At 38.7% G+C, this 23,488-nt stretch overlaps 1 protein-coding gene across 1 annotated transcript in view; it reads right to left on the minus strand.

The window, feature by feature from the left end:
• Positions 1–43: 43 nt before the first annotated feature.
• The window catches only part of dmxl1 (Dmx-like 1), a 52,676-nt gene continuing 29,231 nt past the window's right edge, over positions 44–23,488 (minus strand). The window contains 26 exon segments of the mRNA XM_058784621.1: positions 44–1,915; positions 3,100–3,317; positions 3,410–3,462; positions 3,539–3,630; positions 4,038–4,115; positions 4,231–4,358; positions 4,881–4,941; positions 5,013–5,154; positions 5,231–5,352; positions 5,429–5,515; positions 7,981–8,031; positions 8,256–8,373; positions 10,820–11,021; positions 11,451–11,536; positions 12,662–12,813; positions 12,890–13,083; positions 14,394–14,642; positions 14,719–14,840; positions 17,118–17,194; positions 17,272–17,460; positions 18,382–18,830; positions 21,091–21,669; positions 22,418–22,540; positions 22,543–22,657; positions 22,819–22,984; positions 23,166–23,263. Coding sequence (XP_058640604.1) covers positions 1,691–1,915; positions 3,100–3,317; positions 3,410–3,462; positions 3,539–3,630; positions 4,038–4,115; positions 4,231–4,358; positions 4,881–4,941; positions 5,013–5,154; positions 5,231–5,352; positions 5,429–5,515; positions 7,981–8,031; positions 8,256–8,373; positions 10,820–11,021; positions 11,451–11,536; positions 12,662–12,813; positions 12,890–13,083; positions 14,394–14,642; positions 14,719–14,840; positions 17,118–17,194; positions 17,272–17,460; positions 18,382–18,830; positions 21,091–21,669; positions 22,418–22,540; positions 22,543–22,657; positions 22,819–22,984; positions 23,166–23,263 — 4,176 coding nt within the window. The 3' untranslated portion in view covers positions 44–1,690.

A 23,488-nucleotide genomic window follows, 5' to 3' on the forward strand; every position in this document is an offset into this window, starting at 1 on the left:
CATAATCATTAATAAAAACTTACAAACTCCGCAAAGAAATATGGATGTTGCATTAAGTCATTTATTTTCTCATTACATACAGTCATGTATATTACAGATCTCTTCATACTCATTATAAAATTAGATTCATTTGCGTATATTCACATTTGAGAGGTTAAAGGGCAGAAAGCATGATCACTACAGCCGATTCCTTACATTATTATATCAGCAATAATCTGGGGGAAGAAAACATTATTTTGCTCTGTATTCCCGTCTTGTTTTCCAGAGCAAATATATGAATATTCTGATATCAAGACATTTACTGGAGATGCAAAATTACCTCAGATATTAATTCTTGTTTTGTGAGAGGAAAAAAAAAAAGACCATTTATATATTTTATTTTTTTTAATTACTTGTTTATACTTAAAATAGGGGGAAAAAAACGTAATTCAAAAGGGAAAACAATTATTTTATGAGCCCGTTGCCAGATATTTGTTCTGGTTTTAAACACTTAATTTTGATTAATATTTCAGACTTAATTTTGCATCTCCAGTAAATGATTCTTGATTTAAGGATGTTCAGATATCTGTACCGGAAAACAAGACCGAAATCCTGAGGAAGAGCATCAGTCTCTGCGGTGAAGAACAACACCATGACCTTCATCAGATAAAAATCTCTCGAAAGAACGAATGAAGAGGAGCCGCGCTTGTGCCCGAGTTGATCGACGGCAGGTAAAAGAAAAGCGTAAAAAATAAACCCTGAACAACGTTCCTAAAAACAAACGTCTGCAGGAGCCTCGATGATTATAAATATGCTTTATATTAACACAGAATCATTTCATCACGCCTTGAGTTCAACTCCATATTTACACTGAAAATAAAAGTAGCTGTGATCTTCATTCCAGTTAGCCGTGAGGTGAAGCTGATTGCTTGATTCACAAATGGAATGATGCTTCGACACAAAATGCTTCATATTGGAACATAGGAACGATTAACACTCGTATAACTATCTGTGTGAGTCAAAAATCAAATCCTGTCATCGTCTACTCTTCCTCGGCTTCAATGAGTGTCTTTGAACACTAAAGATGATGTTTTAAAGAGCGAACAGTTGACGGCACCCATTGACTTCTATACTACAGGAAAAATTACTATGGAAGTGAATGGGTGCCGTCAACCGTTCGCTCTTTAAAACATCATCTTCAGTGTTCAGCAGAAGACAGACACTCGTACAGGTTTGAAACGACACGAGGGAGAATAAATAATGACTGTTTTTATTTTTTGGTGAGCTGTCGCTTTAAAGCTGCATGGCCGAGTTCATCATCTCAGCCTACTAAATACTGCTTACTGTAGTAATATACAATACCTTCCCATAGAACGATTATAACAACGACAGAAACTACCACACATCGTTTGACAGACGCAACAGAATCCAGTGGTCTGATGACGGAGACGTCCAGCGCGAGAGATGATTGGGTAGAAATATAAGGACACTTATCACTATATTGAGTCTAGAGCACGATCACAACACCGCTTAGCAACAGTTTGGCTAGTTAAGGCTTTACTGATATATATATATAGATATATTTCAGATTAGTATGCTGCAGAAATCGTAGAGTGTGCTTCCGTCCCAGGATCCCTGTGTTTGGGTTGTGTGTCCTCGAGCGTCTCTCTCGTATTGCTTGTCTTACCGTGTGCAAAGAGTCATGAGTGTGCTACATGATGAACCTGACGTCGCTCTTGGCTGCGCTGCAGTAGAGGCTCAGAGCGTCGGGGAGCAGGCGCAGCTTCATGGTGCCGTCTGCGCCGCAGGAGAAGATGTGATTGGCCGGGCCGGTCTCGATCTGCATGACACCTGTGCCCAGGTTACGGAAGAGCGACTGGCGAGCGTGTTCATTACTGAAGTTGTGCAGGAGGCTCTGGGTGGACATGCTCCACACCTGACACACACACACACACACACACACACACAACACAGTCATGTGACTCCTGACAGAACTATATCAACATGTACTTATTCCCTGTGATCAACTAGTGTGCTGGACAAGGTTTTAATAATCATTCTGCGTTGCATAAAGAGCACCAGGTCTATTTTAAGGACTGTTAAGATTTGTTTGCATTGTGACATTTTTCTCATGACAATAAATATTCTCTGTTCCAATTCTCATTGCTGTGATGAGGAGAAATGCTTTATGTTTATTTTTATAATTAATTTTAATATATTTTTAAATTTTTGACTTTTTTGATTTATTTACAAATATAAAATGCTTCAAATAATTATTTATACACAAAAATATACAAATAATTCTATAGTTTAACAATGTTAAAAATGCAGTAATTTTGTCTATATAAATATATAATGCTGCACAATAATAATATTTATATATAATATATTTAAAACAATATGTAAAATAAAAAAAATAAAAAAAATAAAAAATAATAAATTGTGTGTGTATATATATATATATATATATATATATATATATATATATATATATATATATATATATATATATATATATATATATATATATATATATATATATATATATAAAATAAAATTAAATAATATATATACACATTACTTTACACATTAATAATAATAATTAATTCTAATAATTAATATTAAATAATAATTAAATCTTTAATTCTTTTAGTATTATAAGAAAAATAAGGACTTTTTTGTATTATACTAATAGGAATTTTTGGAGGAAAAAGTATTGAATTTTTATGAAAAATGCAAAACAATCATAATGTCCAAAAAACAGGCTGCATTTTTAATTTCAGATTAGTGAAAACATGTTAATCATCTCCTTTCATCCAGCAATGTTTATTCCTAACTAGTTATTCCCAAAGCAACCAACGATGTGTAAAAACTGTTCTCTGTAATTGAAATAAATCTAAAGTAAAATGATATAAATATATGGAAATTTTAAAACTAAAAATGTTTTTTTACAAAAAAGTTGAAATGCTAAAATTACTAGACCTGACATAAACAGAAAGGCTAAATAAACAAAACAAAACAAACTTACATGCCTAAAACTCAAGCTGAAAATATGAAGCTAAAAGCTATTTGAAAATCTGAGTAAGTGCTGTAAGCGTATACAAGCGCTGCGGCTCAGACCTTGATGTTGCCCTCGGCCGATCCGCTGATGAAGCAGCTCTCGGTGGCGTCGACGGCCAGCGCTTTGACGGGCGAGTCGTGAGCCTGGAAACTCTGGCGCTGGATCTTCAGACTGAGGTCCAGAACACTGATCCAGCCCCGCCGGCCTCCGCTGAGCAGCAGCTGCTGTTTGGACGCCAGAGCCAGAACCGTGGAGCCAGACTCGTGACAGATGAAGCCTGCAGCACACCACTCGTTTAGATGTGTGAGAGTGTGTGTGTGTGTATGTGTGTGTGTGTGTGTGTGTGTGTGTGTGTGTGTGATGACTTACCGTGAACTAGACTGTATGCCGGCGTGACCAGCGTATCCCACAGACACACGTTCCTGTGATGAGAGAATGTGTTAGGATTTAGTTGTTTTTTGTCTGTGTGTGTGTGTGTGTGTGTGTGTGTGTGTGTACCTGTTGTCTGTGGACAGGCCTGCGGTGGCGATGAGAGATGATGAGCCCACAAACACAAAGTCATTTGCGGTTTTATTGTGACACTGAAGAGTCTGGAGGAAAACAAGGAGACGATCACACAGAAGATGATGAGGAACACGGCTAAGAACAGCATTCATTTGAAATAGAAATCTTTTGTAACATTATAAATGTCTTTACTGAAAAGTGAAATGTGAAAGTGACGTGACATGTAGCCAAGTAAAGTAACCCCTTCTCAGAATTTGTGCTCTGCGTTTAACCCATCCACATGCACACAGCAATCAATTACAGTTTAACAGAAATTCACATAGAAAACAGCTGTTTTAAATTGCAATCATTTTTCACACTTTTACAGTTTTTACTGTATTTTTGATCAAATAAATGCCGCTCTGATGAACAGAAGAGACTTCTTTCAAAAACATTTAAAAATCATGTACATGATAGTACTGTACATGAGGAACAAAGAGAGCGGTGGATGTACCAGATAGGGTTTGGGAGTGTTTCCTGAGGTGCTGGTCTGCCAGAGACTGAGCGCTCCGTCCGCATCCACGATCCCAAACTACAACACACACACACACACACACACACACACACACACACACACACACACACACGTGAGCCGGTTTACACGCACTACAGTCACACAGCAGTGACACCTGACGATCCGGACGCACCTTATTGCCCTGATAATTGAAGCGTATCCTGGTGACCCTGGAGTTCCCGGGGCTCCTGAAGCAGGTGATCTGCTGTGAGTGACCCCATTCAAACATGCGCACGCTGCCGTCCTGAGCTCCGGTCAGATCTACACACACACACACACACACACACGGTGGGAGGCGCTATTACACGTCTTCTGAAAGAGAACTGAATCTCTGGATCAAAACACGGCGATGTAGAATCAGAAACAAGTGATCACATGTGTAAGCAGATGCATATGCAAAATAACAATCATCAAACATTAAACAGCATATAAATCAAAACTTTATTTAGCCTAATGTTACCGAATGAAATATCGATCCAGAAAGTGGTTTAGGATTGTGCAAGCTGTGGAGTTTTGATTATCATTCTGAATCTGATCCATATTCTTTGACAAAAAGACCATTGTTCAAAATAGACATAATTGAAGATATTTCAGTTCAATATTTGAAAGAAATGATGTGAAAAGAGATGAAAACATTCACCGAGAACTTTCTGAGTGAAAACATTGTCTAGTGGCATTTAAAGCAGTTACGCTTTAGAAACAGATGAATCTGACAAGAACGGCGTGTTTTAGTTTGAGAGAGCTATAATAAGCATGTCGTGTGTGTTTGATGCAGGCACTCACAGTAGGGCAGCGTGGGGTGTGACGTCATCCGCCTCACGTTGTTGATGTTGCGTTTGATGAGCTGCATGAACACACAGAAGAGCGTTAGCGTGTGCGGGGTGTTAGCGGTGGAGTGTTGTTAGCGCTGCTCACCACGGCGGCTCCTCGGCCCGTCTGCAGGCCGCCCAGCCAGGGCATGTTGATGGGTGTCCCGGGGCTGCTGTGGGTGTAGGGTGTGCTGCCGTGAAGCGCGGTGAAGTCGTCCCGAGCGTGAACCACCAGGAAATCATCCGTCCTGCCAAACAACACATCACACGCTCTAGTGCCGGGCCATATGCCATTATCACGCTGCTGTTGCTGCTGTAACTCACCCTTTGACCTCGTTCTCGTTCTCGTCATCGACCCAGGTCAGGATCTGCGTGGCGAGGATGGAGGACACGTCCAGCTCCTGGATGTCGTGGGTGGAGGCGATCACTAAACAGTTGCGATTGGCCTGGAAGACAGAGAGAGGCTGTTGTTTACGCTTCGGATCAGACACAAACACACCGCAGCATGTCGCGTCACAGCACCTTATTGATGGCGAACGCCGTGATGATGTCCGACTCCTTGTGGATGATGCGAGCTTTTCTTCCAGGAAACCCCAGATCAGCCTCGATCTGCAGGAGGAAGGAGAGAGCAGCACCATCACGAACACTCGTCTCAGACGCAGCGGGCTCATGTGTTCACTGCAAAAAATTGTCTTGTTTTCTACAAATTCTTGAATCAAGATGAATTTACTGTACAAGTTAAATGACTTAAAATATTGTGTCTTGTTTTCTGTAAAAAAATAAAAATAAAAAAGTAACAATTTTGTTAGTTTTTGGTTGAAACAAGCAAAAATATCTGCCAATGGGGCAAAGAAAAATAATCTTGTTTAGCCTTTGAATTAAGATTTTTTTTTTTTTTACCCCATTGGCTTGTTTTAAGATTTTTTTTAAAAGAAAACAAGGCTTAATATCTTAAATCATTTTACTTGTCAAGTAAATACATCTTGATTCAAGAGTGTTTAGATATTTATTCTAGAAAACAAGACAGAAATACTAAGAAAGAGAATCATTTTTTTTGCAGTGTTCTGACTAGGGATGCAACGATGCACGATTCAATCGTTGATAAAATATGTGTGGTGATTCAAGTCGGCTTGAATCAGATTTATATGACTGTCTCTGAGAGGAACTGACTGTCTTCAGAAAAGTTTAGATGGTGTTTTCTTTTCATCTGGTCTCTGTATAATGCATATTAAAGTAGCAGCGCTGCTGTGTTTACAGCGGTAACCAAGGAAACACTGTATCGCTGCTGTTCCAAAAGCGCCACCTGCTGGCAGAGAGTGCAACTGCGTCTCATTCCGCTCATCTGCTGTGATGATTTATGTAGTATAGTTTAGTTAGTATAGCTACTCCTAAATATAATGTAAACTTTAATTTTCAGTAAAGCTGCTTTGCAACCAGTGTTGGGTGTAACTAGTTACTAAGCAATTAGTTACTGTAATTTAATTACTTTTCCCTTGAAAAAGTAAAGTAAGGGATTACTCTTATTTTTTCTGTAATTTAATATTAAATGCAGTTACTTCTTATGTAATTGAACTTAACACTGTGTGTAGACTGTAGAACAGTTATATACAACAATACAATCGTGGATTTAACATCAAAATTTAAAGTCTAACCTTAAAATGCATGCTTTTTATATACCCTTCTCACTTTAAATACTTTGGTGAGTTAATAAGAATATTGATAACACTTTAGTGCTCAATTCTCACTATTAACTTGTTGGTTATTAACATGAATATTACTGGGATATTAGCTGTTTATTATTACTTAAAAAGCACATATTAATGTCTTATTCTGAAGACCATATTCTAAATCTTTAATCCTACCCAATTCTTAAACTTTATTGTCAACAATTAATAGTATTAATAAGCAGTAATTAGGAGTATATTGAGGCAAATGTATAGTTAGTTTATAGTTATTAGAGAGAATTGGACCCTAAAGTGTGACCAGAACAATTTATGTAGTTATATATTATTTATTTGAAGGAATTAAAAGAACCGTTTCATGTCTATCCTTGTATCTTTAACTTGCTGAGGTTGATATAGGATTTAGAAAGTAATGAGTAATAAGTAATTAAATATATTTTGGAGAGAGTAATTTGTACAGTAATCTAATTACACCGTTGAAGATATAATTAGTAACTAGTAATTAATTACTTTTTTGGAGTAACTTACCCAACACTGTTTGCATCGTGAAATAAAAAAAAACTTGAATTGAATAGTTTCACAAAGTTAAAGTTGAAACATTCTGTTTTGCTTCAAATTTGGAAATTATACAATCTAATTTAAATCAGAAACTGCTGCAGTGTTTGCCTTTAATTTTAGTAAGAAGAGATTTCTTTTATTTATTTGATTTGGGATGTTTTAAAATTTCAGTTTAGTTTTGTTATGTGACATATTTCAATTTCACAAAGAAATGTGCAGCATTTTGTCCGAGAAATAATAAAAGGACACCGTTTCATTTATAATTTGGTGTTAAATCTCTTTTTTAAAAGACAAAATGTGAGAAAATCATATTGTGAAACCAGTACCACGAATCAAATCGCATCATGTCTCCTTTATAATATAGCGCTTTATACGATACAGATCGAGTCAAAGCAGCTTTACAGTATTTAACAGGAAATAGAGTTGAATCTAAAATGCATGGTAAGCGGAGTGAATCGTTACATCCCTCGTTGTGACACAGATCACATTCACATGTTGTGCTGTTTAAAGACTCTTGAGCTACTGCTAGAGGAGAATAAATGTTTAAATAATGTGTGGAACAATCCGGTTTATTCACTAACGCACAGTGTTCAAGCTTTAAATCAACAGGAAATCACATCATGTTTAACTCGGGTATATACAAGGAAAACAGATTTAGGTCAGGACTTGATGTTCAGTTGCTGCTGTTAAGACACAGTCTAGTTTAGAGGCACTACTGAGCAGATCTGTGATTTCATGTTGATTTGCAGATAAACGTGCATGTTAAAGAGCCTCACGGCTGGAGGAGGAGGATGATGATGATGATGATGAAGGAGCAGAAGCTCTGTTAGATACCTGGTTGTGTGTGGACTCCGGCGGCACAGAACATTTCACACTGTCAGTCTCCTGATTCAAACATGCAGGTCAATCACACACATCACAGTCCACGATTAGACGGTAATTACAAACATCTTCAATTAACACAAGTACAACACCAGTTAACAGTATTAATGACATTAATGACTCAACAGACGGGGGTGACTGCTAAAAACACAATCAGGAGGAGTGAATCAAGCATGGGGGACAGACTGTATTTTGAGGTGCATTCTGGGAAACAGCAGCACAAATACCTCATTCTGATCTCGTTTCTTGGTGAAGATGTTTCGTATGAACGTCTCCTGAACCTCTTCCTGTTTGACCAGATACTGCCACAGCCGTCTGACGGGCAGAGCGGAGCGCCGGCGAGACCTGAGAATCAAACTCGCTCAGAACCTCATCACAAAACACTAGTGATGCAAACTGAAAATTCAGGAGGCACTTGCACTGCAAAATATGATTTTCTTGCTTAGTGTTTGTGTCTTGTTTTCTAGTATAAAGATCTAAACATTCTTGAATCAAGATGCATTTACTGTACAAGTAAAATGATTTAAGATATTAAGTCTTCTAAAAAAATAAAAATGTTGTTAGTTTTTGCTTAAAACAAGCAGAAATATCTGCCGATGGGGCAAGAAAATAATCTTGTTTAGCCTTTGAATGAAGATTATTTTTCTTACCCCATTGGCACATATTTTTGGCTTGTTTTAAGAAAAAACGAAAAAAAAAAATTTTCTTTTTTTTTTTTTTTAGAAGACTTAATATCTTTGACTTAATTCAAGAATGTTTAGATATTTCTACTAGAAAACAAGACAGAAACACTAAGAAAATAATTTTTTTCAGTGTAGCCAAAAGTGAATAAAGGTTATTTAAAAATTAATTATTTAATCAAATGTATTTTCAGTTGTACAAACATTTAAACTGTGCACAAGGCAGTTTTTAAGTCAATATTTTAATTATGAATTGTGTTTAGTAAATATCTTAATTATGAATTATTAATTACTAATTTAAAAAGTCGCTGTTTCAGTCAATGATTTCTGACCTACAAAAACCAAAAACTGCTGTTTCAGTTTTAAAGTGCCCCTATTATGGATTTTTGAAGATGATCTTTCATGCAGTGTGTAACACAGCTCTAAGTGAATGAAAACATCCTGCAAAATTTTAAATCTGAAAGTGCACCGTGTATAAAGTTATTGGGCCTCATTTATCAATCTAACGTAGAAACGAGCGCACAAATCAGCTTACGACAAGGTTCACGTGTGATTTATAAAACATTCGTATGCCGCCAATCCCATCGTACGAAGGATCGCACGTTGATAAATGTGGCGGAAGAAAACAATCGCCGTTTGAATATCACGCCCCTAAAAACACCCCGGTTTAGAAGCCCCGCCCCTAGAGTTTACGACACGGAGAAACCAAACCCGGCCAAAAAGAGGAAGTGATCTCATGAAACAGAAACTGATCTTACTCCAAAAACACCCTTTAACCTAATAATAGCAAACAATGGCATTCATTTATATGTATATTAAATACCAGTAAATATAACGAAACATTTATAAACATTATAAACACTATATAGATTATTTAGTTCTGCTTAATCCACAACAAACCCTTTAAATTTAACGGTATTACAGAACAAGAATGAAAAAAATGAGTAGCTATAAAATGTTATATTAAACTATGAAGTAAAACACAAATTAGGCTTTAGTGGCATTCATTATGAACAGAATACAACGTCAAGCTAAAATGAATTTATTAAAGCGAAACTAAACGGCTTTGAGCTCACAAGCCTCTCTCATTCGACATCCAAATGTTTCCATTTTTGCCATGTAACATTTGGTTGCTAAACTATTATCTGTGATATAAACAAGGCTTTGTACGTCACTTGCGTCTAAAATATCTACGTAAAACATCATCCTTCACATGCGCAAACAAAAATGTTTGTTTCGGCGCTGCATGCTGAACTTTTTTGGTCCAAATTGTGCAGTGCAACTTTGTGTTTCGGTGACTGCATTTTAGTTTGATTAATGGCTGAAATGTCAAGTTAGTAACGCTGAAATGTTATGTGTGTGCGTGTGATCACCCAAAAAAAACTTTGTTTGTTGGTTTAGGAAAATAATCTAAATGAACAAAATGCTGTCATTATACAATTCTCCGAAACTATATGCTGCAAGCAAGTTCAGGCTAACTTGCGTACACGAGCTCAGACCTGACGTGAGATTTGATCGTACCCACCGCTCACGTCCATATTGATAAATTTAAATTTTCTGTCGTACGTTCGTTTCGTAAATGAGGCCCAATGTCTCTTAAAAGAAAGAGTCGACTCTGAATCATTGAAACGAGTCGTTTTTAAAACGAATCCCAAACTGTTTTGTGTTGACGTCAGCATGAAACATTAGCATATTGCCGCACACTTGTTGGTCTTTTCATGTTGGTCTGAATAAAAATGCAAATTCATTCTTTGCCACTAGGTGCCGCTCTTGGAGTGTTAAAATAGCGGTTTCCGCTGTAAACAAAGCAGCACTGCGCTCACAAACACTGCTTTATCAGGCATTACAGGCGAGATGAGATGAAAATGAGAACAATCACTGCAGATTAGAGTCACGCAAAGGAGGGGTTTGGAAAAATGAATCGTTGAGAGAATCATTTGGGAGTCGTTGAACAAATATGGTAAAAATAAATGCATAGTATAAGACAATGAAAGTGCTTTTTGACCTTGCATGCATGTCAAGCTGTTGTTGGGGACTCCCAAAACCAAAATATGAACCTCTCATAACCCATAATAGGGGCACTTTAAGTGTGTGTGACGTGTATGCTGTACCTGAAGGGTGTGTTGGAGGGCTCAAACAGGGCTTTGTGCCGCAGCAGCGCCGGACCTGACGACACGCTCTCCTCCAGCAACTGTGTGCAGATGAACCTCGACGGAGGACCTCCGAATATCTCCAGCCTCTTGAGCAGCAGCTGCTCCCAGCGCTGGAGCGTCTTGAGAGCGGCGTGACAGAGCGGAGAGCACACGGGCAGATCTGACACACACACACACACGTGTTACACTCTACCAGGGATGTAACGGTATGAAAATTTCTTAACATGATTATAGTGACCAAAATGATCACGGTCTTGTTAAAATGTGCTGGAAATGTTCAAAAAGTACCGACACACAAATCACTTCAAGTTTTATATTTAAACTCAACAAACAACAAATAAAATTACTTTTTGTTTGCATAAACACTAAAACAATAACATTACCAATGATGTCCGATTATAAGTATTTTATCTGAGCGAATGCCATCGAATGCTTTTTGAAGACAGTCAGAATCTTCAGAGGTACATTTATATAATTAATTCATTCATGTATTAATTTGTATAATTCCCTTAGCACTCTGTAACTCTAGTTACAGCACACACACACACACACACACACACATCATACGTGTGCTGTAACGTCTCATTACCTAAGAGGTCGTGACCTGCCATCGGGTATAAGGTCTTGAGGTTGAACAGGACCGTCTGCACCATGGCCAAGCGCATCAGACACCAGCTGCACAGAAACATCATCATCATCACAGCTGCAGCTCATCACATGACTCACGGCTAGAGCTGCACCATTCTGGATAAATTGACAATCATAATTTTTTGGTCTCAAATAGAAATCACTATTATTCCACGATTCTGAACTAAACAAAATATTTTGTGTCTATTTAAAAGTGTTTAACTTATTTGAATAAATTATTAAACATTTTAATATATGTGTCCCTGCAGCACAAAAGCAGTCATAAGCAGCACAGCTATATTTGTAGCAATAGCCAACAATACATTGTATGGCTCAAAATTATACATTTCTCTTTTATGCCAAAAATCATTAGGATATTAAGATCATGTTCCATGAAGATATTTTGTAAATTTCATACCATAAATATATCAAAACGTCATTTTTGATTAGTAATATGCATTGCTAAGAACTTCATTTGAACAACTTTAAAGGTGATTTTCTCAATATTTAGATTGTTTTGCACCCTCAGATTCCAGATTTACAAATAGTTGTATCTCAGACAAATATTGTCCAACAAACCATACATCAATGGAAAGATTATTTATTCAGCTTGATGTATTAATCTCAATTTTAAAAAATTGACACTTGTGACTGGTTTTTGGTCCAGGGTCACATATATGTATCTGAAATATAATATATTTAATACACCAATCTCTTGAATGAATGATTCAATGACAAATACATTTTTTACAATCACTTGTCGCCACCTACTGGCAAAACAATGCAATCAACACAAATGTTATTTAAAGCACCAATTACTTTCAAAAGTTGGCTTGCTCTATTGTGATCGCTACCATAGACATCAGTGTTTATATCTAGAGAACTATACTCTTTCATTCCGGTATTTCTGTGATAATATGAATGACTGTAAGACAGAAATAATACTGTGTAATTAAAAAGACGTGTTTGTGAAGCTGCTTCTTAACTAAACATGGTAAACTGCTCTCTTCATCAGCAGCGGCGCGAACACAGATTTGAATGTTCCGGGATGATTTTTCAAAGGTTTAATAGACACAGACGAATCGTTGTCACGTAGAAATCAGATCGCATGTGTGTTTGAATCGAGATCGCGATCTTTTAACGATGAATCGTGCAGCTGTACTCACGGCTCACCTGTACGAGTTATTGTTGGAATGCTCTGCCAGCGGAGAGTTGGTATCAAAGGAATCTCCTTCATCCTCATCTTCCTCATCATCCTCTTCCTCACTGCCTTGGCTCTCCTCAGAGTCGTACTCCACTCGGCTGGCGGACGGAGGCAGGTACGGCTTCACGCAGGACAAACGTATGAGTTCACAAACACAACAGTGTCAATTTACTGCAAGCTGAAGAATAAAAGAAAACCTTTGCGATGAAATAGTCCCAGATGCTAAGCTCAGGCGGCACGAAACGCTCTTTACTGACGGATGTGTCCAGCTCCATCACCACGGGTCTGGGTCTGGGGCTGACCGGGCTGACCGGGCTGTCGGGAACCTCTCTGGAGTTACTGCGTGATGAGCGCAGCCGGAAACGCCGCTGCTTCCGCTCCGCATCTTCCACTAACACATGCACACACACACACACACACACACACACACACACACACACACACACGCAAGTAAAGAGGAGCAAATTGTGAGCAAGACACCTTAAAATCACTCAAACACAACAGAAAGCTTTAATTTCACTGGAGCTGATAATCGCAATTCACTAACGCAATAATCACCAATTTAATACTTTGTTTCAGGGTTTACCAAACAGGGGGTTTTATACTGATAAAAAGCTAATAATTAATAAATGTAAAATTAAAATGAATTAATAATTTAAAATAAAACAATTAAAATAAAATATTTACAAAAATTAATGAAATATTAAAAGTGTGAAATTGAAATAAATCATTTTAAAACAAAAAGTTTTAAAAATTTTTAATTTAAAAGAATCTAAATAAAACACTTATTCAAATTAATTAAATCAATGTAAAACTGAAAAATAATTTTGAAATAAAAATCTAAATAAAACAATTATTTAAAAGAATTCAATTATAAAAATGTAAAAATGAATTTTTCTTCAAATCAACATAAAACACTTACTAATATTAATTAATCCATTAAAATGTAAAATTGAAATTCATCATTTTAAAATAAAAAATCTAAACAAAAACGTATAAAAATAATGAAATCGTAGAAATTTAAAATAAAATAACTAATTTTTAAAAATCAAACTTAAGAACATATTAAAAAATATTACAATGTAAAACTAAAATAATTTTGATATAAAAAAAAAATTGTTTATCTGCATGTCATGTGACCATTATTTCAATTATTGAAATATTGACTTAGAATCTCAGGGGGACTTCCAAGATAATATTTGAGCTCAAAGGGGTTAAGATGACAAAGAAGTGCGTGTCTATTAACTGTATATTATACTGCTACCTTTTAAACATTTTTACAGGAATACTGTAAGTCAATTATAATATTTGACTTGATTTTTCATGAACAGGTCACAGTGTGAAGGCTCCTGAGGTGAGACTGATTAAACTAGCAGAACCCACAGGTTGCTAGGCTACCCGGGGTGGTTGCTAAGGTGTTGCTGTGCGGTTGCTAGGCTACTCGGGGTGGTTGCTAGGGTGTTGCTATGCGGTTGCTAGGCTACCCGGGGTGGTTGCTAAGGTGTTGCTGTGCGGTTGCTAGGCTACTCGGGGTGGTTGCTAGGGTGTTGCTATGCGGTTGCTAAGGACGTTCTTAGTGTTAAGAGAACATGAAAGTCTTACTGCATCAAGTTGTCTTATTTTTTTTTGTTTTCTCAACTATTTATGTTTTCCAGAGCTGGTTAAACTAGCAGACAAACAGCAGCACGAGGAGAGCAGAACCTGTGGGTGAGCTGGGTTTCTCCGGCACAGGAGCACGAGCGCGAGCGCCGCCGCCGAACACGGCCACCCACAGCTTGCTGTTGAGCGGGTGAGCGACGATGCGGAAGAGCTCGTGGCTGGAGTGAGTGGCCAGACCGTGGACGAACAGGCCGAGGAAGACAGCGGTCAGGATCTCACACAGAAGCACAGGCAGACCGGGCTGGTTCTCGTCTCCAGACGCACTCAGCAGCCGCATCAGGACGCTCACACCTGCACAGACACACACGTGAGTCTGGAGTCTGACGATGAGCTCAGGGGTCAGAGGTCAGAGGTCACTGCGCTTTACCAGGCCACTGCGCAGGAGAGGTGTTGGGCAGGATGGCCTCCTCCATGCTGACGCTCCTCACCGGGGGCTGATGGGTAAGCAGGACGCTCTGGTAGGTGATGCCCGTGAACGGATTCACATGGCTGAGGAAAAACATAAATATTAGAATTAGGGTGTTCATTTGGATTGGATTTTGGATTTGAATCCATGGTTTTGAACAAATATTGACGGTCTAACAAACAACATGTACTTTTAAAAAAATGGGGGGAAAAAATTATGTTTAAAGTCACGATGAAACAAGCTTCAACAGATCTTTTCTCTGTAATTGACATCTGAGTGAAGTGGATTATCGAAAAAGCATAAATGTGGGGCGGGACTTGGTTCTATACATTAGTTGTTGATTGGATGGTAAGAAGTAGGCGTGGTGCTCAATAGTGGAGGCGGAGCTTAGCGTTAGAATGGAGGGGCGGAGTTTAAGCAGATTAAATGATTGAAGAAATCCTGCATCACCATTAAGATTATTCATTACGAGCTCGGAACATTTGTAAAAATGAAACATGCACAGATCGCTCATAGTGAGATCTATATCATGCATTTAGAAAATGGATTTTCATTTCATGATGACTTTAAAAGGCTTAGCTCATGCATCACCCTCAGATCGTCCCGCATCTCGTTCGCTCTCTCTCTGGTCTCTATTCATTTACTGTCCAAAGAAGATCATTCATAAAGAAAGCAATACGGGTTTGAGACGACATGAGGGTGAGCAAATGAAGACAGAATCCTAACTATTGCTTTAATCATTCAGATTTCTGTTCCAACACTCAGTGAGAGTGCTGATAAACACGTCTAATCTGCCGTGACGGAGAATAACTGTGCAAAGGATCCACACAAAGGCCACGTTCATCTGTAAATGCCACACGTCACATGAGTGTCACATTCATGGGTCATTCGCTCATTATCAGACCGAGCGATTACAAGACAAGCAATGTGACCCGTGCTGGCAATTTTGAGCTACACGCAAAAAAAGTGAAAAATGTCAATTTTAGTTGAGGTTTTCACAAAAATGAGTTCATTAAGCCCTTGTCTAGCAATCCCAATGCTCCAAATAGCAATTAAACATATAAAATCATCTTTATTTGTACGTTTTCTGAGAGGAGTACCTTTTTCTCTGCTCACTTCTCGCGCTGTCTGGGTGCGATCTCGATAAATATACACATATACACTGAAGTACAGTATTTAAGTGTTCACGCAAACATAATCTGTTACGTCTGGGGAAAAACACCGAATGTGTGACATTATATTAGATCTGTGCATTACACTGTGTCTTAATATACAGGCCGTCTGTCGCATTAATGTTAATCTAACAATAAAAGAAAAGAGAATCACTCACTGCTTGATTGAACTGCTTTTGTAGTTTTAATAATCAATTCATTTGTAATGAACACACTAAAGGGATTTTTACATTTAATCATTTAGTTTTTCTTACTTGAATGCTTTTGTTTAGAAGTGAAATGAAAAAGTAATACACTGTACACCTGTTTCTTTCTTATATTTGTTCTACTGTTTTTTTTGTTTTGTTTTGTTTTTTCTATCTGTTCTTATTTATAATAACAAAGATAAAATAAAAAAGCTATATCGTGATTATTAATATAGTAATTGTGACCCTGGAGCACAAAACCAGTCATAAGGGTCAATTATTTGAAATTGAGATTTATACATCATCTGAATAAAGCTGAATAAATAATCTTTCCATTGATGTATGGTTTGTTGGACAATATTTGTCTGAGATACAACTATTTGAAAATCTGGAATCTGAGGGTGCAAAAAAATCTAAATATTGAGAAAATCACCTTTAAAGTTGTTCAAATGAAGTTCTTAGCAATGCATATTACTAATCAAAAAGTTTTTATATATTTACGGTAGGAAACTTACAAAATATCTTCATGGAACATGATCTTAATATCCTAATGATTTTTGGCATAAAAGAGAAATGTATAATTTTGATCCATACAATGTATTGTTGGCTATTGCTACAAATATAGCTGTGCTGTTTATGACTGCTTCTGTGCTGCAGGGACACAATTATTATTAAGAAAAGAACTGGAGGAAAAGAAGCAATGTTGCTCTGTGATTTTGCTTTGGAACCTTCAGAAAACTCTCTCAAATTTGACTTTGCTGACTCTATCAACTTCAAACAGGTGTAGCTCAGTCATTTTCGTCCGAATGCAACAAATCATGCATCATTTTGAAGGTCTTAAAATACAAATAACTCATTTTTGTGAAGTTGCTCATTGTGACTCATTTTGCCAGCACTGGTCACAAAAAGTTGCAAATGAAGAGAAACGTTCCATAACAAAGAATCAAATCAGTGATGAGGGCAGAGGTCACGGGGTCACCCTGAGGCCGACAGACAAACCCACCTGTAATTGTGTCCATCACAGAGACACTGATAGATGCAGGCGGAGAGGGAAGCCGCCAGTGTGTGCATCACGTAGATCTGAGACAGAAGGAAAGATGCGTTAGAGGACCAATCACGACAGTAACGACAGCTCGTTATGATGAGCCACGCTTCACCTCATTGTTGACGATATCCGGGTGCGGAGGCGCGTCCAGAGCGTTGATGGTGTGCAATATGTCATGCGTGAGGTTGGTCAGGTGCACTATGGGATTGGCCACCACCGTTTTGGAGCTGGCGGTCCAAGCCAGGAAAAGAGGAACAGACATGTGCTGCGGAGCGGGAGCGGAGATCTGCAGACCGCCGTCCTGAAGACAGACAGAGAAAACACATCCATAACTCACATGTGCAGATGCAATAATGAGCAACAGCTGCGGCCAGGAGACAGAATCCATAGCGGCTCGGAGAGCTCTTCAGAAAATACAAGCACCAGCAAATTATAAAACAACATCTTCAGTTTGACAGCACATGCTCTGCAAATACTCACAACACAACAAATACAGAAACACGCAAGTAGCACAGACCACAAAATCACCCCAACAAAACTAATTATATATTGATTACCATTTGTATAACCACAGTTGTATAAATACCATGGTTAAACTATGCTTAGTGTAGTAAATCCATGGATAATTTGTGCATGGTTTAACTATAGTAACCAGTTTTTATTTATTTTTATATAATAAATGTATTAATTAATCAATTTTAATAGTAAAACCTTATGCTATGGTTGATTTTTGTAGAGGAAGTAAGTTAGACAGTTAAGATCTGATTCAAGTGATTCAATACAAAATTGCACTGTAAAAAAAATTATACTCTTATTTAGTGTTTTTGTCTTGTTTTCTAGTATAAATATCTAAACATTTACTGTACAAGTGAAATGACTTAAGATATGTCTTGTTTTCTTTAAAAATAAATATAAAAATTTTGTTAGTAAAAAAAGCTAAAGTATCTACCAAGAAAAATAATCTTGTTTAGTCATTGAATCAAGATTATTTGTCTTATCCCATTAGCAGATATTTTTGCTTGTTTTAAGCAAAAACTAACAAAAATGTGATTATTTTTTAGAAAACAAAGACTTAATATCTTAAATCATTTTACTTGTCAAGTAAATGCATCTTGATTCAAGAATGCTTAGATATTTATACTAGAAAACAAGACAGAAACACTAAATAAGAGAATTGTTTTTTTTTGCAGTGTGTATAACGTGTATAACTCAAGCGTGTTACCTGCTGGGACTCCTGCAGCAGCAGAATGAGCTCCATGCGGACCGAGGCCAGTCCTCCTCCGTGAGAGCCGTGCAGGCTGCAGTAGCTCAGGAAGATGCGCAGCAGCGGCTGGTTCCTCTTCAGCCAAAGCCTGCGCCGGTGCTGCAGCTCTCGGGCCTGCTCCGCCGAGCCCCGCTCCTCCAGATCCTCCACCTGGCTCAGGTCGGTCGAGATGCCCTCGGGCAGCTGCTGGAGGAAGGGGTTGTAGCCGCAGCAGCTCTGCAGCGCCGCCACGGCTCGCTCCAGCCAGTGGCACAGCTGATGCCGCAGCTTCCCTCCGTCCAGCTCGTATCCCGTGGACAGCGTCCGCAACTCCGTGGTCAGGATCTTCAGACAGGAGCTGAACTTCAGCTGCGCGGCAAGCATGTCCTCGGTCAGCGCGGGCGAATCGTCTGCGCCGCAATCTAGTGCTGTCAAATAAACATTCAAATTTCGAATATTCATCGAAATTAAAATAAAAATCCACATTTGAATAGAAAAATGGTTGAAAGTATACTTCAGTTCTGAGTAGGGTCGGGAATCGAAAATCAATTCCAATTCCAGATTTGAATACTTAAGCAGGGTTGCCAGGTTTTCACAACAAAACCCGCCCAATTGCTACTCAAAACTAGCCCAATCTTGTTTCATAAAATACACATTTTTTTGTCCAGGTTTCCCTGGTAAATTCACAATCTGGGGGCTAAATATGACGTTATTGGGGTCGCTTCAACCCGCGGACATCAAAAACAGCTCACAGCAACAGTGTTAAAGTAGCCCAATTCTGCCGGAAAACAGCGGACTTGGCAACACTGTACTTAAGGTCAGGAATCGGATCCTAGATGTAAAATTTAAATTTTAATTCCATCTATCAATTCCTGTGTGTGCATCTTTGTTTTAGGTGGCGAAAAGTGGCTGTTAAAAATCTATTTGTCTTTGAATCATTCATTCAAAAACACTGATTCATCCAGTAATTAAACGAGTAAATCTTGAGTGAGTCATTGACTACGTTTACATGCGCACGATTATTTCCAGTAAGAGGGTAAGGAACAGAGACTGCTGGCAGCGAGTTGTGTTTTCCCCAGAAATGCGACGCTTTCTTCCCCGCCATCGTCTCTAATCTGCGTATTATTGCAGGTGCGTGTCACGTCATTCATGTACGTCACGAGCGCATGCGCATTTTGGTCAGAGCGGCAATACTGCGATTAAAGTGTTTACATGCCTGTATATTTCGATTAGAATTGGCGTATGCCAACTATGTTAATACGATTATGCTTGCTGCGATTATGAGCTTAAGATAAGTATTTAGATCGAAGTATTGCGTTTACATGAGGTAAAGTTTAATCACAATATTGTCAAAATCACATTATAATTCGCATTAAGAGGGTGCGTGCAAATGCACTGATTGAATCATTCCATTAATAAAGATTTTGTTTATTTTTTTTTCAGATTTGTGAGAACTACAACCTTCATTTAAAAAAAAAAAAAAAGTCTCAATTTATCCAGAACCGTGCAGCTCTATTTTGCACACAAACAGTTCTTAATCAAGTACAGTTTTTATGTAGCCGGCTGATTTTTGTTCATGGTATTATTCAGCAGCAATTAAATGTTTTTTATAAAGAGAGACAGAATAAATATGTTTGATATCTAAATGTTGGACTTCTATTAATCACATTGGAACTGAAACTGGGAATTGAAAGAATCGGAATTGATAAAGTTATCAATACCCAATACCCAACCCTAGCTCTGAGGTGAATGCTTACAGCAGAATGCACAGATTCTCTAATTATACTCCATGTGCATGAACACATACGCACTAGAAAGTTTAAGCCTTGTCCAGTGTCTGCGCTATTTCTCTCCAGATATTAAGAGCGATAAAAATGTCTTTGCATTGGTTTAAACTAGAGTGGATCTCTGACATCTGTGCGTCAATGCGGGCGATTTGTTGTAGTGTGTTGTTGTTCCACCACTTTTGTGGTATTGAAGAACCTTTCAGTTCTTAAAAGAATAATTTTTCTTAGTGTAGAGCATTTTAATAAACTAAAGAACCTTTTTCCACTATAAATGACTTTTTGTGCACTGGAAAGGCTCATGGAATCATAGATGTGACTAATACAGTGCTGCAGCGATGACGTATTTTTGTATGCCAAAGCCCAGACGCGAGTTGCATTCCACAATACAATGCAAAAACGTCACATTCGAAATTTAGGCGTAATTTTGCATCACACCGTGTCCAAACTACACGCGACGGTGACGCTGCGACACGCGATAAAAGGTATCTTTTCCATGTTAATCAGACACGCAAAATTTCTGTTTTAGAAATGGTTTCTTAGAAACGCATCCTTTTCGTTTCATTGCCAGAGGGATATCCATCACCGTTGCACTCGTGTGAGACACGTTTAGAAAGCCATGTAAAATTAATGCAAGTTTAACTTTTAAAAAACATGTCTTGAGACTTTTTTTCCATCCCACTGCATCTCGTATTTTTAAATGAAAAACTACTCTGTGATTGGCTTTCGTTTCTTTGTTTTAAATTATGATGCTGTTTTGTTTATAATTGTTTAAGCAAATAAACATGATGCACTTTTTCACAGGTAGTCATGTTATTTATTTTATAAATTGTGTCTTTTAAATTCAAATATAATTCAAATATTGATCATATTTAAGTGCAAAATTCCATTTTGACAGCCCTACCGTGATCCCTGGGGGTGGACGCCGCTTCCGGAGCGCCGTCGCCTTTCTCCGGACGGATGGTCTTCATCGCCAGGCCCGATTCGTCCTCGTCCGAGTTGTCTTTATCGCTGTCCCACTTGAGCTCCAGAGGCTCGTCCTGCAGGGTGACGGACGGATGGCTCCAGTCGAAACTCAGCACCGAGTCCGACTGACTGTCCTCTCTGGGAGACGAGAGCGAGGACACCGACTCCAAGCCGTTGAGAACCGGCTGAGACCAGTCCAGAGCCGAGGCCTGGTCTTTGTGCTCGCTCAACGACACGTGCGAATTCTCGCAGGGCTTCGAGCACTTCACGACTTTGGGCATTTTGGAGAGCACCTCTAAAGCCAGCATGGGGCAGCCGGCCTGTAAGTGCGCATAAGCGGCGGTGAAGAAGAGCCTCCTCTCTGTGAGGCTGATGGAGTCGACGGCGCGGCCTTCAGTGGTCAGACCCACTTTAGCTTTATCCGAGGAGCCGAAGTGACGGCGCAGCAGCAGCGGGTGTGTGCGGAGGTAGGTGTAGAAGTTAAAAACATCAGGACTACAGGGAGATGATCCGGTTCCTGAAAGAGATCGAGTCCAGTCAGTAACACACGAGGAGGTAAGGAAATAGAAACCTCTTAAGAGTAAACGCTCTCCCACGGTCACCTTTGGTTTGCTTAGTTGGGGTCTAAAGGACACTTATTATTCAGTAATATTACTGATTTAACTGCACTGACAAAAGAGAACAAAACTAGAAGTGAATTGATCTAATTGATTGGTCTTCTGTAGAGCTGCTTTACTGCTGAAACTGAAACCAGTTGATGAATTTTACAACATTGACACTGTTATTGATCCAAACTGAATTGATTTGATCTAAATAATGACACTTTTGTCTTCTGTACAGCTGCTTTATAGCTGAAATTGAATATTTTTCATAATTAGAAAATAATGCAACATTCTGGTATTTTTGACTGTTTATTTGTATCACTGTGAAACAATATGTATTGTACACAGAAATAAAGCATTAGAAATAAAGGAGATTTTCATTTTGATGTCATTTTACTACTTTCTTATCACAACAACAATCAACGGAAGATCAAATCAGTTGTTTGTACTCAAATCCACATAAATTAAACCCAGATCTGTGCCTTGATGCATAATTTTGGAAAACTGCTCTAACGCAGAATGAAACGCAGTGCAAGATAACACAAATGAAAATGAAACATTTTTAGGATAAATAACCAGCCGGCTGCAGACGTTTATGTTTAATAAATCAAGAAAGGCAGAAATCAAGACCATGATTAAAATCAGCAGTCAGTCTCATCTCACCTTCATGAGACGTGTCTGTGTTGGGCTCAAGCAGCGTGTCCAAAGCCCTGCTGTAGTCATCTAAGACCCAGTACGCCATGCTGCGTAAGAAAGGGTCCTGATGGGCGCGATCTGGTGGTCCTGACCCAACACGTGCCTCTGCAGGATTCGCTTGTAGCTGCAGGACATCTCGAACTCAGACTCGTACAGCCGACAGACCACCAGAGCCAGCTGAAGGTCCTGCATCTTCTCTATACAAACCTGATCGAGCGAGTAAAACCCACAGATCATGAGAATATCATCAGCTGACAGGAAGTGTTTCCAAAATACGCTTATACTTTCCTTCTATAAAAGTCACAACGATCTTGTTTCAGCAGAATATGACAGAGGAAGGGTTCAGAGAAGAATATAAACAGGTCTACCTCAACAGCATCTTTCAGGGATCCAGCCAGCAGAAAGAAAGCCGCAGAATGTTGGAAACGTTGCTTTCCGAGCAGAGAGAAAGCGTTCTTCAGCGCTGCCTTCCTCCAGCGGTCTTCACTGAAGTTATTGCTGAAGAACGCCGTCATCTTCGCGTTATGTTGGGACCTGCAACACACAGGAGCTCTCAGTGGATTGAAGCTTCGCTGACAGGTGTGTGTGTGTGTGTGTGTGTGTGTGTGTGTGTGTGAGTGTGAGTGTGAGTGTGTGTGTGTGTGTGTGTGTGTGTGTGTGAGTGTGAGTGTGAGTGTGTGAGTGTGAGTGTGAGTGAGTGTGTGTGTGAAGTTACCTGTACAGTCCCCAGACCACAGCTTTCTTCTTCATGGCCAGATAAAACAAGGCTGCGTCTAACGGGTCGTTGTTTCTCTGATAAGCAGCTTTTGCTACCTGGTAGGAGATAGAGGTCCACTGATCATTACACTTGCATTTCATAAAGCCCATGCTTGAGTCTTTGCTGAATATATTCGCTGAATATTGTGGCTGAAGACATGCATCTGATGCACAGAAGAATAATTAAACAAGCAGCAGCTACAAACTGAGCTGGCCTGTGTGAAAGTTTATGACTAGATTATGAGTAGATTTAACATTATATAAAAACTTTTCAAGTGCATA

Source organism: Onychostoma macrolepis, chromosome 08 (genome assembly GCF_012432095.1).
Source record: "Onychostoma macrolepis isolate SWU-2019 chromosome 08, ASM1243209v1, whole genome shotgun sequence".
Taxonomy (NCBI): Eukaryota; Metazoa; Chordata; class Actinopteri; order Cypriniformes; family Cyprinidae; genus Onychostoma; species Onychostoma macrolepis.